Source organism: Rhincodon typus, chromosome 26 (assembly GCF_021869965.1).
Source record: "Rhincodon typus isolate 14 chromosome 26, sRhiTyp1.1, whole genome shotgun sequence".
Lineage (NCBI taxonomy): Eukaryota > Metazoa > Chordata > Chondrichthyes > Orectolobiformes > Rhincodontidae > Rhincodon > Rhincodon typus.
The window spans coordinates 2,383,382-2,396,660 of NC_063357.1; the positions used below are offsets into that span (position 1 = coordinate 2,383,382).

General features: G+C 47.1%; 1 protein-coding gene across 1 annotated transcript in view; it reads right to left on the reverse strand.

Annotated features, from left to right (window-relative positions):
* Nucleotides 1-5,206: 5,206 nt before the first annotated feature.
* Nucleotides 5,207-13,279, reverse strand: part of ncbp3 (nuclear cap binding subunit 3) — a 36,279-nt gene continuing 28,206 nt past the window's right edge. Inside the window, exons 11-14 of the mRNA XM_048612328.1 lie at nt 12,104-12,368; nt 10,471-10,655; nt 9,722-9,874; nt 5,207-5,652 (exon numbers count right to left, since the gene is read on the reverse strand). Of these exons, the coding sequence (XP_048468285.1) occupies nt 5,381-5,652; nt 9,722-9,874; nt 10,471-10,655; nt 12,104-12,368 (875 nt within the window). The 3' untranslated portion in view covers nt 5,207-5,380. The remainder of the gene's footprint in view (nt 5,653-9,721; nt 9,875-10,470; nt 10,656-12,103; nt 12,369-13,279) is intronic.

Sequence of the window (13,279 nt, forward strand, 5' to 3'; positions counted from 1 at the left end):
GCCTTTTACCTGAACACACCCTTTTCATCGAGAACTGTCACAGAGGTCTATAGCAAAAAAAGGCCATTCAGCCCATCAAGTCTGTGCCAGTCAAAAACAACCTGACTATTCTAATCAACATGACATTAATCACCTTAATTTCTGTGCCCTCCCCCCCCAACCCATTTGAACCTATCTCCCTCTGAAATGATTGTATTTCAACCCTGACTTTGTAATTAAGACTGCTAACAAGGATGGTCCTGTTGTTGTCTGGCAGACTGACCTCTGCATTGCAGAGGCTGAGCACCAGCTCTCGGACACATCCTTCTATCTCCCGCTGGACCATGACCCCACCATCAAACTATTGTGTCCCTGACTGTCACTAATCTCATCTGGGAGCTCCCTCCACCCACAACCTCATGGTCTCCAGACTCCTACAGCCCACTTTTACCTTCTTACCAAAATCCACAAACAGGACTGCCCAGGCAGACCCATTGTTTTAGCCTGTTCTTGCACCGTGGAATTTATTTCATCCTCCTTTGACTCAATTTTTTTCTCCCCTTTTCCAGTCTTTTCCCACTTACATAAGGTGCTGCATTTTGAAAAGGCAGGACTTATGAACTTTATGGTAAGGTCCTGGGGAGTGTTGCTGAACAAAGAGACCTTGGAGTGCAGGTTCATAGTTCCTTGAAAGTGGAGTCACAGGTAGACAGGGCGATGAAAAAGGTGTTTGGTGTCCTTGCCTTTATTGGTCAGTGCATTCAGTATAGGAGTTGGGAGATCATGTTGCAGCTGTACAGGATTTTGGTTAGGCCATATTTGGACTACCATGTGCAATACTGGTCTCTCTGCTAGAAGAAGGATGTTGTGAAACTTGAAAGGGTTCAGAAAGATTTACAAGGATGTTGCCAGGGTTGGAGGGTTTGAGCTATTGGGAAAGGCTGAATAGACTGGGGCTATTTTCCCTGGAGCGTTGGAGGCTGAGGGGTGACCTTATAGAGATTCATTCAATCATGAGGGGCATGGATAGGGTAAATAGACAAGGTCTTTTCCCCAGGGTAGGGGAGTCCAAAACTAGAGGGCTTAGGATTAAGGTGGAAAGACATAAAAGGGACCTAGGGGACAACTTTTTCACGCAGAGGGTGATGCATGTATGGAATAAGCTGCCAGAGGCTGGGACAATTACAACATTTAAAAGGCATTTGGATGGGTATATGAGTAGAAAGGGTTTAGAGGGATATGGACCAAATGCTGGCAAATGGGACTAGATTTATTTGGGATATCTGGTCAGCGTAGACAGATTGGACTGAAGGATCTGTTTTCGTGCTGTATATCCATTACAAACCCACTGACTCCCAACGTTACCTGGACTATTCATCCTCACACGTTGTTTCCGGCAAAGACTCCATTCAATTCTCCCAGTTACACCGTGTCTGTCACATCTGTTCTGTTGATGCTACTTTCCGGAAGGGGCCTCAGAAATGTCCACCGTTTTTCTCAATCAAGGATTCCCTACTACTGTGATTGACAGCTGTGTGCAACCCATTTCCTGTACTTCTGGCCTCACACCTTCCATTCCATTCCCTCCCACAACAACAGTAGGATCTCCGTTGTCCTTACTTTCTACCCCACAACTAGGAGGCATCCACCAGACACGCAGCCCCCTCCCCTCCCCTCCCTTGTCAGCATTCTGCAGGAACTGCTCCCTCCAGGACACTGTAGCCCACTCCTCTTCCACTCCCAAAACCTCCTCACTCCCCATGGAACCTTCCTATGCAATTGCAGAAGGTACGACACCTGCCCATTTACCTCTTCGCTCCTCACTATCCAAGGCCGCAGACCCACTTTCCAGGTGTAGCAGCAATTTACCTGCATGTCACTCAGTCTAGTCTACTGTATTCGCTGCTCACACTTCTGTACGTTGGGAATACAAAATGCAGACTGGGTGATCGCTTTGCTGAACGCCTAAGGTCTACCATAAAAATGACCCTGAGCTTCCAGCTGCCTGCCACTTCAACACCCCGCCATGTTCCCACACCAATATTTCTGTCTCAGGTCTGCTGCCGTGCTCCAGAAAAGCTCAACACAACCTGGACGAACAATACCTCATCTTCCGTGTCGGTACCTTACAGTCCTCAGGACCCCACACTGAGTTTAACAATTTCAGAGCAAGAGCACCTCCCTCCATGTTTATCACCCACTCTCACACCTCCCTCTGGGTTCCTGTTATCGTCTGTTCACACTTCCTATTAGCACACTCCTGACTTTTCTATCTCAGGGTTTATCATTAGCAATCTCTGTTTGCCTGTCTCTCGACTTGATTTCCATGCACTGTATTTACCACCCCCCAGCCAACCATCTATTGTCCATTTTGACAAACGGTAACTGGACTGAAATGTTAACTCTGTTGCTCTCTCCACAGATGCTGCCAGACCTGTTGAGTTTCTCCAGCATTGTTTGTTTCAATCAGTACAAATGCTACAGTTTGCTTGGGTTAAAAGATTGGATGGTGCTCTGTAAACACTAACCCTCTTGTGGAAACAAACACAGAAAATGGGTGCAGGTCTAGGCCATTCGGCCCTTTGAACCTGCACCACCATTCAGTATGATCATGGCTGATCAGCAGACCTGAGACAGAAATATTGGTGTGGGAACACGGCAGGGTGTTGAAGTGGCAGGCAGCTGGAAGCTCAGGGTCATTCCCATTCCCGTCCTCTCTCCACTCCCCTTGATCCCTTTAACCGCAGGGCCATGTCCAGCTCCTTCTTGAATATATCTAATGAACAGGTCCCAACAGCTTCCTGTGGGAGAGAATTCCACAGGTTCACAACTCTGAGTGAAGAGATTCTTCCTCATCTCATTGCTGAATGGCTTAACCAGTATTCTTAGACTGACACCTAGGTTGAAGGTGCTGTATAATGGGAAGAGTTTTCATGAACATTAGTTTATCCCTCGTCAGGGAACCTGAACCCAAAGCTGTGCCCCATGGGTGCCAACTGACTTAAATCGATCTTTCCTGTGTTCATCAACACCCATCTTCAACTCACATTGGCTTCTAATCCCCAGCCTGTTCAGTTGATACAATAAAGGTGAAGTGTGAAAATTATGTCAAAAACCAATTGTATGTTTAAAGCATTCCTCACCTGCTGCTTGTCCCAACACTTTACAACCAACGAAACCATTCTGAAGTGCTGCTGTCACTGTTTGAAGGTGGGGAACCGAGAGAGTGATTCACTACCAGAGGTGACGTCTTTTGGATTGGATGTTAAACCGGGATCCTGCCTGCTTTCTCAGATGGATGAGAAAGATCCCAAGCAGCCAAGATTCAAAAAGTAAGAGGATTCTCTCCAGTGTCCCAGGTAACATCATCCTGTGTCGTTACAACAGGTGAACTGATCATTCTTGAATTTCCATTTGTGACTGTAAGATCTCCTATATCACAATAGGTGAAAAAGTACTATAGGTATGCAAATCCTTCTGAGAACATTAAGCCTAAAACTACTGGGCTACAGCAATGAATGATTCATCACAGATCACCACACTGTTAGGCAGCACTCCTGCTAAAAACTGCCTGCAGGTATCAGGGAAAGGGATAAATCAAGGTTTTCTTTGACGGTTTTCACAGTCGAGACCTTGTCACTGTGTGTACAGAGTGCTTTGCTGCGGGTATAGAGAGTCAAGCAGTGAGCTCATCAGAAATGATGTTTCCTTCTGAACGCCCCCGATAATTCAATCAAACCTCAGAACCGAATACTCCGAATACTCCTCAAACAATATTCTGGGCACAGTATCAGAACACAAAAGATTAGCACGGATCCTAGCAATACTCGACATCAAGTACAAAAAAGGACATGAGAATCCAGCTTGGTCGATTCCTACTACACACACCAGCCCCATGTCTGTAACTGGGCCTGATTTTGAACAAAGTCCCCTTGGGCAACTGTCTGTGTGGAGTTTGCACATTTTCCCCATGTCTGCGTGGGTTTCCTCCCATAGTCCAAAGATGTGAAGGCTAGGTGGATTGGCCATACTAAATTGCCAGTGTCCAGGCATGTGTAAATTAGGTGGGTTATAAGGGGATGGGTCTGGGTGGGATGACGGTCAGTGTGGACATGTTGGGCCGAAGGGCCTGTTGCCACACTGTAGGGATTCTATGATCTATGAAAGGACAGAGTGAGAACTTGAACTCTGTATTTCCCAAAACTGGTGACTGCTTCTACCCTGGACTGCACTGCAACCTTGGACCATCCTGTCCCCGTCGCCTGGTAATTTTATTTTGTGCTCAACAACCTATATGGCTATCTGGTTAACTGACACCTCAATTTTAAAAATTCCCCTATTTGTTTTCAAATCCCACCAAGACCTCACCTAACCCCATCTCTGAAATCTCTTCTAGCTCTCAGCAGCTCTGTGCTCCTTGAATTCAGGAGGTTTGAGTGTCACTGACTTGAAATATTCCACTTGGGCTGTTTGGACCCCAAACTCTGGAATTCCCTCCCTTAATCTCTCTAGTTCTCTCAGCTCCTTTAACACATGCTTAAACCTGACTGAGCTGACGAGGCTGATTGTCTAAATGTGTTATTATGCAGCTATGAAGGTGCCACATAGATTCAACTTGTTGATCACATCAAATGCAGCAAACTTAGGTAGAATACAATAAGGGTCAGGAATATAGCACAGGATACAGAATACCTCCAGAACAAAATGTCGCAGGTGCTGAAGATCAGAAATAAAAACAAAGTGAGAAAAACAGTGATAGAGCACAGTCTAGCTGGTCTCTCTCCCAAACTAGACATATAGCAGACTCGAAATATTAACTGTGTTTATCTCTCTCCTGTCAGACCCTGCTGAGATTTTCCAACAACTTCCGATTTTATTTCTTTACTTGAACAACATCTCAGTACAAGAGCTTGATCAGGCAGAATGCTCAGGGTATTGGGCAGCATTGTAGAGTCCCACTGAGTGCAATGCCAGAGTAATAAAGGTCAAGCAGAGAACGGAAGCATCTTGTGCTCCATACTGGAAAGAGTCACTTTCTGACAGCCTACATTTCTAGAACATCTGGAAATACAAGCCACAGTGACACGATGCAGGATCCAGCCGAGTTGTCAAACTCAGATACCCAACTGGATCGAGGGAGGGGAGGGGAGTGCACAGAAAGGGGTCTCACCTGGATTCCAGTGCTGGCAAACAATGACTGTGAAATAAATTCAGCCTACAACTTGGCTTCAAGGTTAAATTTAATTCAGCTTGGAAGGTAAACGTAACATTTCAGGGTGAGTTTGTTCCAAATACAAGTGTCTGTTTTCAGCTCAGGACCTGGCCAACTGTGTATGTGTGCCCAGTGAGCAGCCATTTCTCTCTGCGGTGGGTCAGAGTTCATGGCCAGGGCTTTGAGAGGTCAAGATTCACTGTCTGAGGTGGAGCTCTCCCGACTAATTTCAATCTGCAGCGAGGGGAGGTTGTCTAATCGACTCTTCTTGTGTGATCGCTCCTTTTCTCTGATCAGAGCACCCCATGCACGTTGGAGCTCAGTGTCGTCATCCTCATCCTTTTCTTCTTTCACCACCACTTCTTCCTCCTCTTTCTCTGCGGCTGGCTCTTTCTCTGCCTCTTTCTCCACGATCTTCTCACTCTTCCCTGGGGGTTTGCCAAGGCGGTTCCATAAGCTCCCTGTTAGGAAAAAGACAGCAGAATTAAAATCAGTTCCGGGCTTTCTGATACGTGTGCTTTAAAGAAAGTTTTCTGACAGTTTTGAGATTGCGGCAGCAAAAATGACCAACATTCCTAGTCTCCCAGCTCTGATTGTTTGTTCCAACGTTTATATTTCTATAGCGCCTTTCAGAAACCAGCCCCTCAACCGGTATTCCAGTGTTTTTTTTTAAATGCAGTCAAGGTATTGATATGAAGCTGACAGGAGGCCAATTTGTACACAGCAAGATTCCAGAATACAGCTGTGTAATGATCAGATTACGGTTTCTTAAAACTGTATTTTTTGAGTGGTAACTATTGACTAAAAAATAATAAAAGCAACATAAAAACTCACTAGCACTTCTGAAAAGTCATGGATTATTTTAACGTACTCATTCAGATGTGAGCATCACTGACAAGGTCACCATTATTGGTCAAGAGAAGTTTACAGCACAGGCCCATAATGTCTGTACTGGTCAACAGCGATCTGACGCCAATCCCACTTTCCACCTTCTGGTCCATGGAGACTCTGGCAAACCAAGTGACAATCCCAGGTATGGAGGGATTGTTTTATGAGCAAAGGCTAAACAGGTTGGGACTCTACTCCCTGGAGTTTAGAAGAATAAGATGATCTCACTGAAACATATTGGATTTTTAAGGGGCTTGACAGGATGTTTCTCTTCATGGGAGGGCATATCTCAGAATAATCTAAGACTGAGGTGAGGAGAACTTTATTTCGCTCAGAGGGTTTGAGTGTCTTTGGAACACCTTGCCACAGAGAGCTGTAGGGACAGAGTTCTTGTGTATATTTGAGGCTGAGATCGGTAGATTCTTGATCAGTCGGTGAATTGAGGGTCACGGGGAAAGGGCAGGATAGTGGATATTAGGAATGCCGGGTCAGCCATGATCCACTAAATGGCGAAGTAGGCGTGAGGGACAGAATGGCCTAATCCTGTTTTATTTCTTATGGTTTTAACTAAATCCTGCTCAAATAGGAGTTTTTGACTCGACTCCCCTTTCAGGCAGAAAGGTCCAGGCTCCCACCACCCTTTGGGTGAAAACATTCCCCGTCAATTCTCCTCTTAGTCTTCTACCTCTGACCTTTGAACTATGCCCCTTGGTTATTCACGCCTCCACTAATGGGAGAAAAAGCCTTCCTGTTGACCTTTTCGATGCCCTTTGTAAGGTTATGCATCTGTGTCAGGTCCTCTCTCAACCTTCGCTGCTCCAATAATAACAAGCCCAGCCTCTCCAACCTCTCTTCCTAGCTCACAGCCTCCAGCCCAGACAGTATCCTGGTGAATCTCCTCTGCAACCACATCCTTCCTAAAATGTGGTGACCAGAACTGCACAAATAAAAACCGAAAGAACTGTGGATGCTGTAAATCAGGAACAAAAACAAAGTTGCTGGAAAAGCTCAGCAGGTCTGACAGCATCTGTGAAGGAAAACGTTTCGGGTCCGGTGACCCTTCCTCAGAACTGCACACTGGATTTCAACCAGACTTTTTTTTATTGTTCATTTGTTGGATGTGGGCATCGCTGGCTGGGCACAGCATTTATTCCCCGTCCCTAGTTGCCCCTTGATAAGGTGGGGGTGAGCTGCCTTCTTGAACCGCTGCAGTCCACGTGCTGTGGGTTGACCCACAATATCCTTAGGGAGGGAATTCTAGGATTTTGACCCAGTGACAGTGAAGGAACAGTGATATATTTCCAAATCAGGATGGTGAGTGGAACTTGGAGAGAGGGTGTGGTGTTCCCATGTATCTGCTGCCCTTGTCCTTCTCGATGGAAGTGGTCGTGGGTTTGGAAGGTGCTGCTTGAGGATCTTTGGTGAATTTCTGCAGTGCATCTTGTAGATAGTACACACTGCTGCTACTGAGCGTCGGTGGTGGAGGGAGTGGGATGTTTGTGGATGTGGTGCTAATCAAGCGGGGGCTGCTTTGTCCTGGATGGTGTCAAGCTTCTTGAGTGTTGTTGGAGCTGCCCCCATCCAGGCAAGTGGGGAGTATTCCATCATACTCCTGACTTGTGCCTTGTAGATGGTGGACAGGATTTGAGGAGTCAGGAGGAGAGTTACTCGCCGCAGTATTCCCAGCTTCTGGCCTGCTCTTGTAGCCACTGTGTTTATGTGGTGAGTCCAGTTGAGTTTCTGGTCAATGGTAACCCCCAGGATGTGGATAGTGGGGGATTCAGTGATGGTAACACCATTGAATGTCAAGGGGCGGTGATTAGATTGTCTCTTATTGGTGATGGCCATAGCCTGGCATTTGTGTGGCACGAATGTCACTTGCCACTTGTCAACCCAAGCCTGGATATTGTCCAGATCTTGTTGCATTTGAACATGGGCTGCTTCAGTATCTGAGGAGTCACGAATGGTACTGAATATTTTGCAGTCATTGGCGAACATCCCCATTTCTGACCTTATGGTGGAGGGAAAGTCATTGATGAAGCAGCTGAAGATGATTGGGCATAGGACACTACCCTGAGGAAATCCTGGAGCTGAAATGATTGACCTCCCACAACCACGACCATCTTCCTATGTGTCAGGTATGACCCCAACCACCAGAGAGTATGCGCCCAATACCCATTGATTCCAGTTTTTCCAGGGCTCCCTGATGCCACACTCGGTCGACTGCAGCTTTGATATCAAGGACTGTCACTCTCACCTCACCTCTGGAATTCAGCTCTTGTCCGTGTTTGAACCAAGGCTGTAGTGAGATCAGGAGCTGAGTGGCCCTGGCGGAACCCAAACTGGGCGTCACTGAGCAGGTTATTGCTGAGCAAGTGCTGCTCGGTAGCACTGTTGGTGACACCTTCCATCACTTTATTGATGATCGAGAGGAGACTGATGGGGCGGTAATTGGCCGGGTTGGATTTGTCCTGTATTTTGTGTACAGGACATACCTGGACAATTTTCCACATTGTCGGGCAGATACCAGTGTTGTAACTGTACTGGAACAGCTTGGCTAGGGGAGCGGCAAGTTCTGGAGCACAAGTGTTCAGTACTATTGTCATGATGTTGTCAGGGCCGGTAGCCTTTGCAGTATCCAGTGTCTCCAATGGTTTCTTGATATCACGTGGCGTGAATCTAATTGGCTGAAGACTGGTATCTGTGATGCTGGGGACTACAGGAGGAGGCCGAGATGGATCATCCACTTGGCATTTCTGGCCTGAAGATTGCTGCGAATGCTTCAGCCTTATCTTTTGCACTGATGTGCTGGGCTCTTCCATCATTGAGGATGGGGATATTTGTGGAGCCTCCTCCTCCAGCGAGTTGTTTAATTGTCCACCACCATTCACGACTGGATGTGGCAGGACTGCAGAGCTTAGATCTGATCCGTTGGTTTTGGGATTGTTTATCTCTGTCTTTTGCTGCTTTTGCTGCTTGGCATGCAAGTAATCCTGTTTGGTGGCTTCACCAGGTTGATACCTCATCCTCAGGTATGCCTGGTGCTGCTCCTGGCATGCCCTCCTGCACTCTCCGTTGAACCAGGGTTGATCCCCTAGTTTGATGGTAACGGTTGAATGGGGGTTAAGCCAGGCCATGAGGTTACAGATTGTGCTGGAGTACAATTCTGCTGTTGTTGATGGCCCACAGCGGCTCATGGATGCACAGTCTTGAGTTGCTAGATCTGTGCAAAGTCTGTTCTATTTAGCACAGTGATAATGCCACACAACACAGTAGAAGTTATTGTCAACGTGAAGGTGGGACTTCATCTCCACAAGGCCTGTGCGATGGTCACTCTTACTGATCCTGTCATGGACAGATACAACTGCAGCTGGCAGATTGGTAAGGTTGAGGTCAAATATGTTTTGCCCTCTTGTTGGTTCCCTCACCACCTGCTGCAGACCCACTCCTCACTATTTATCACTCTACCAATTAGTGTGTCATGTGCAAACTTCTTGACTACAGCCCCTGGCTTCCCCCAACAAAGCTGCCTGATTGTAGCTTTCGTATTTCTCTATCTTTGTCCAGCTGTCTCACAGACTGGGCACTCTATCGAGGAGGGGAATGGATGTCTAGACAGGACAGAAAGGCCCTAAGACTTACCGCTCTTCTTGCTCTTATCAGGTGTGTAGCTCCTGCTATCGTGCTTGGGGAAGCCCAGCCTGCTGTGAACATCTGTGTGCGGCTCCCTGCGGGTGACAGAGATGCTGCTAGGTTGTGGGGAGTGTGGCCTCTTCCCCAGTCGCTGCCTGATACCTGAAAGCAATACAAGGAGGACACCATCAGACCCAGAACCAGCACAGAACAGCTTCAGTTGACAAGACTGCAGTCAGACAGTGCAGGACACCATTCAGCCCATCATGTCTGTGCAGTAATCCCACGTCTTTTTTTTTCCCCCAGGAGCCCTGCTGAAAATTCCTTGTTGAGCTTTTAATTGTTTTGACCATTCCTGCTAAAGCTGCTTCCCCTGCGCTTTAATGCTGGGCATTCCTGATCAAATCTCTCTGTTGTTAAAAACAGACTCTTCTCTATGCACCAATGGAAACAGTTTCTCCCAGTTACTGCTTTCAAAACCCTTCATGATCTACAACACCTCAAATAAATCTCCCCTCATTCCTTTTATGGAACAATCTGGCTTCTCTAAGCTAAATAAAATGGTTTTATCTTCCCTGAAAAACAGGCGGTTTGTTGGACAGATCAGGTTCTACAATATAGTCTACATTCAAAAATCTAAAGAACATGGACAACATGGAAAACAACCAGAAGTTGTTGCTGCTGACACTACAGGTTGTTCAAGTTGTGTATATTCTCTTCGGAGTAATTGGATGAGTTCAGATGGTGCAGATTAATACCAGTGCCAGTGACTGAGGTGCTGCTGCCACCACCTCCAGCTGGTTGCTGCCTCTCTGCGAGCTGCCGTTTCTCCTCCAGCAGCAACCGCACATCTGACACCTTCTCTGTCGACAGCCTGGCTCCAATGCGGTTCCTCAGATTGCTCGATACAATCGTCATGCTTGCCTCTGGCTTTATCGAGTTCCTAAAGAGCACAGGGGAGGGTGTTAGTAAACACTCCATTGATGGGAACATTTCACACCAACAGTTGTGTTTTGTTTTTAAATTCTTTCATGAAACGAGAACCGTGCTGTGAAAGCCAGCATTTCCTGCCCACCTCTTGCTGCCATTAAACTGATGGCAGTGAAGAGGGAACCACATTTCTAACAGTTATGTGCGGGCCAGATCGGGTAAGGGCGGCAGATTTCCTTCCCTAAAGGACATTGATGAAGCAGATGGGTTTTTACAACTGATGATAGTTTCCAGGTCACTATCACCAAAACTAGCTTTTAATTCATTCCACCAGTTGCCTTGCTGGGATTTGAACCAGACTCCCCAGGACATCAGCCTGGTTTCTGGATTACTATCAGTGACATTACCACAACGCCACTAACAATTTGCTTTAAAGCCCAAAAAAATGTCAATCTGGAGAAACTGCATTTAGTTCTGGGCACCAGAGAACTTGGGGCTGAAAAGGTTAAAGTCTTGAGGGCTGGGTCAATAGATCAGATTTGCAATCCCTGGAGTTATAGACTGTATGGAGTTAATGGAGATTTCTGCTTCAGGTTCTGAAGAACAATCATACTGGATTCAAAATGTTAAATCAGTTTCTTTCTCCATAAATGCTGAATTCACACGACACCAAGTTATAGCCCAACAGGTTTATTTGAAATCACAAGCTGAGTTTCTGGTCAATGATAATCCCCAGGATGTTGCTAATGGGGGATTCAGTGATGTTAACAGCGTTGAATGCCAAGGGGCAGTAGTTAGATTATCTCTTATTGGTTATGATCATATCCTGGCATTCATGTTGCACGAACGTCACTTGCCACTTGTTAGCCCAAGCCTGGATATTGTCCAGATCTTGTTGCATTTGAACATGGACTGCTTCAGTATCTGAGGAGTCGCAAATGGTGCTGAACATTGTGTCATCATCGGCGAACATCCCCACTCCTGATCCTATCAACCAACGATAGTTCATGTCACCTGACAAAGGAGCAGCATTCCAAAAGTTTGTGATTTCAAATAAGCCTGTTGTTGTGTGACTTGTAACATTGCACACCCTAGTACAACACAGCACCTCCACTCCATAGATGCTGTCAGACCTGCCACGTTTCCACACCATTTTCTGTTTTTATTTCAGGTTTCCCCAGCATTTGGCTTTTATTTTACTACTTGATGCCCACATCCCACAAACGAATAAATTTTTAAAAAAATTAGTTTCTAACACCTCTCCTTGCTTCTTGTGCCAAAATACCAACTGACTGTTGATGAGCAGCGAGCAGGCAGCGCTGGACAGAGTGGACCAGCAGATAAGGCCCCTCCCAGCCGGGGGCCCCTCACTGTCGCGACATTTTGGTAAAATACTCCAGCACGGGGCTCTCACCTCGGGACGGGGGAATCAAACTAGAGGAACGTTTGGGTAACACTCACCGAATAGTCTTCAGCCGAGCCTCCACTTCATCTGCATACATTGTCATCTTGAGACTCTTCTTGGGTGATGGCATTGAGATCATCTTCAGCTCCAGATCATAGTCCATCTCATCAGAATCCGAGCCCCGGGGACTGAAGTGTCCACCAGTGTGACTCTCGTTGCGATATTCCACCACCACACGGTCATCTGCCTCCATCTCCTGCTCTGTATCATCCTCCTCTTCATCCTCCTCCTGAATTGGTTCCTCAGGAACATTCCCCAGACCTGATAACAACAAAACCCATCAATCCACCTTCGAGCTAACTGTAAAACCTTCAACAAGGGAGCCCCGATAGGAAACGTGACTCGCTACTGTTCACTCACTAGCCCCCATCCACCTCCCCTCCCAATCTTCTCATAGAGAGGCAACAGCTGCCCTTGTCCTTCCTTCCTCCCAACCCTTCAGGAACCCACGTGCTCGCTGTTTCAGAGGATTAGATAGGGTGGACAGTGGGAGCCTTTTTCCTCAGATGGTGATGGCTAGCACGAAGGGACATAGCTTTAAATTGAGGGGTGATAGATATAAGACAGATGTCAGAGGTAGGTTCTTTACTCAGAGAGTAGTAAGGGCGTGGAATGCCCTGCCTGCAAAAGTAGTAGACTCGCCAACTTTAAGGGCATTTAAATGGTCGTTGGATAAACATATGGATGATAATGGAATAGTTTAGGTTAGATGGGCTTCAGATTGGTTTCACAGGTCGGCGCAACATTGAGGGCCGAAGGGCCTGTACTGCGCTGTAATGTTCTACATTCTATGTTTCACCACCCTCTTCAATTTCGGATCGAAGGTTCACAGCTCACCAGGTGGCTTCGCCCCACACTGCGAGCCCAAATGTGGATTGAGTTGATCACTTTGGAAAACCTCCAGTTGGTTGCTTGTCTGACCCTGCGCATCCCCAGACCTGTCATTTTTATACTTTACCACCCCCGGCGTCCCGCAACCCTCCCCTGCCACCTCCTAGCGTCACCGCTTCCGCCCCACCCCTCCGCTCCCCAACCGCCTCCTTCCGGCATCCCCTGCCCACCTGTTCCACCTGTGTCTGTTCCCCCTCCCCCCCCAAAGCCATTCCCAGCGTCCCCCACCCGCCACCTCCTGCAATCCCCACACCCCCCACCCTATCCCCCGCCACGTGTGG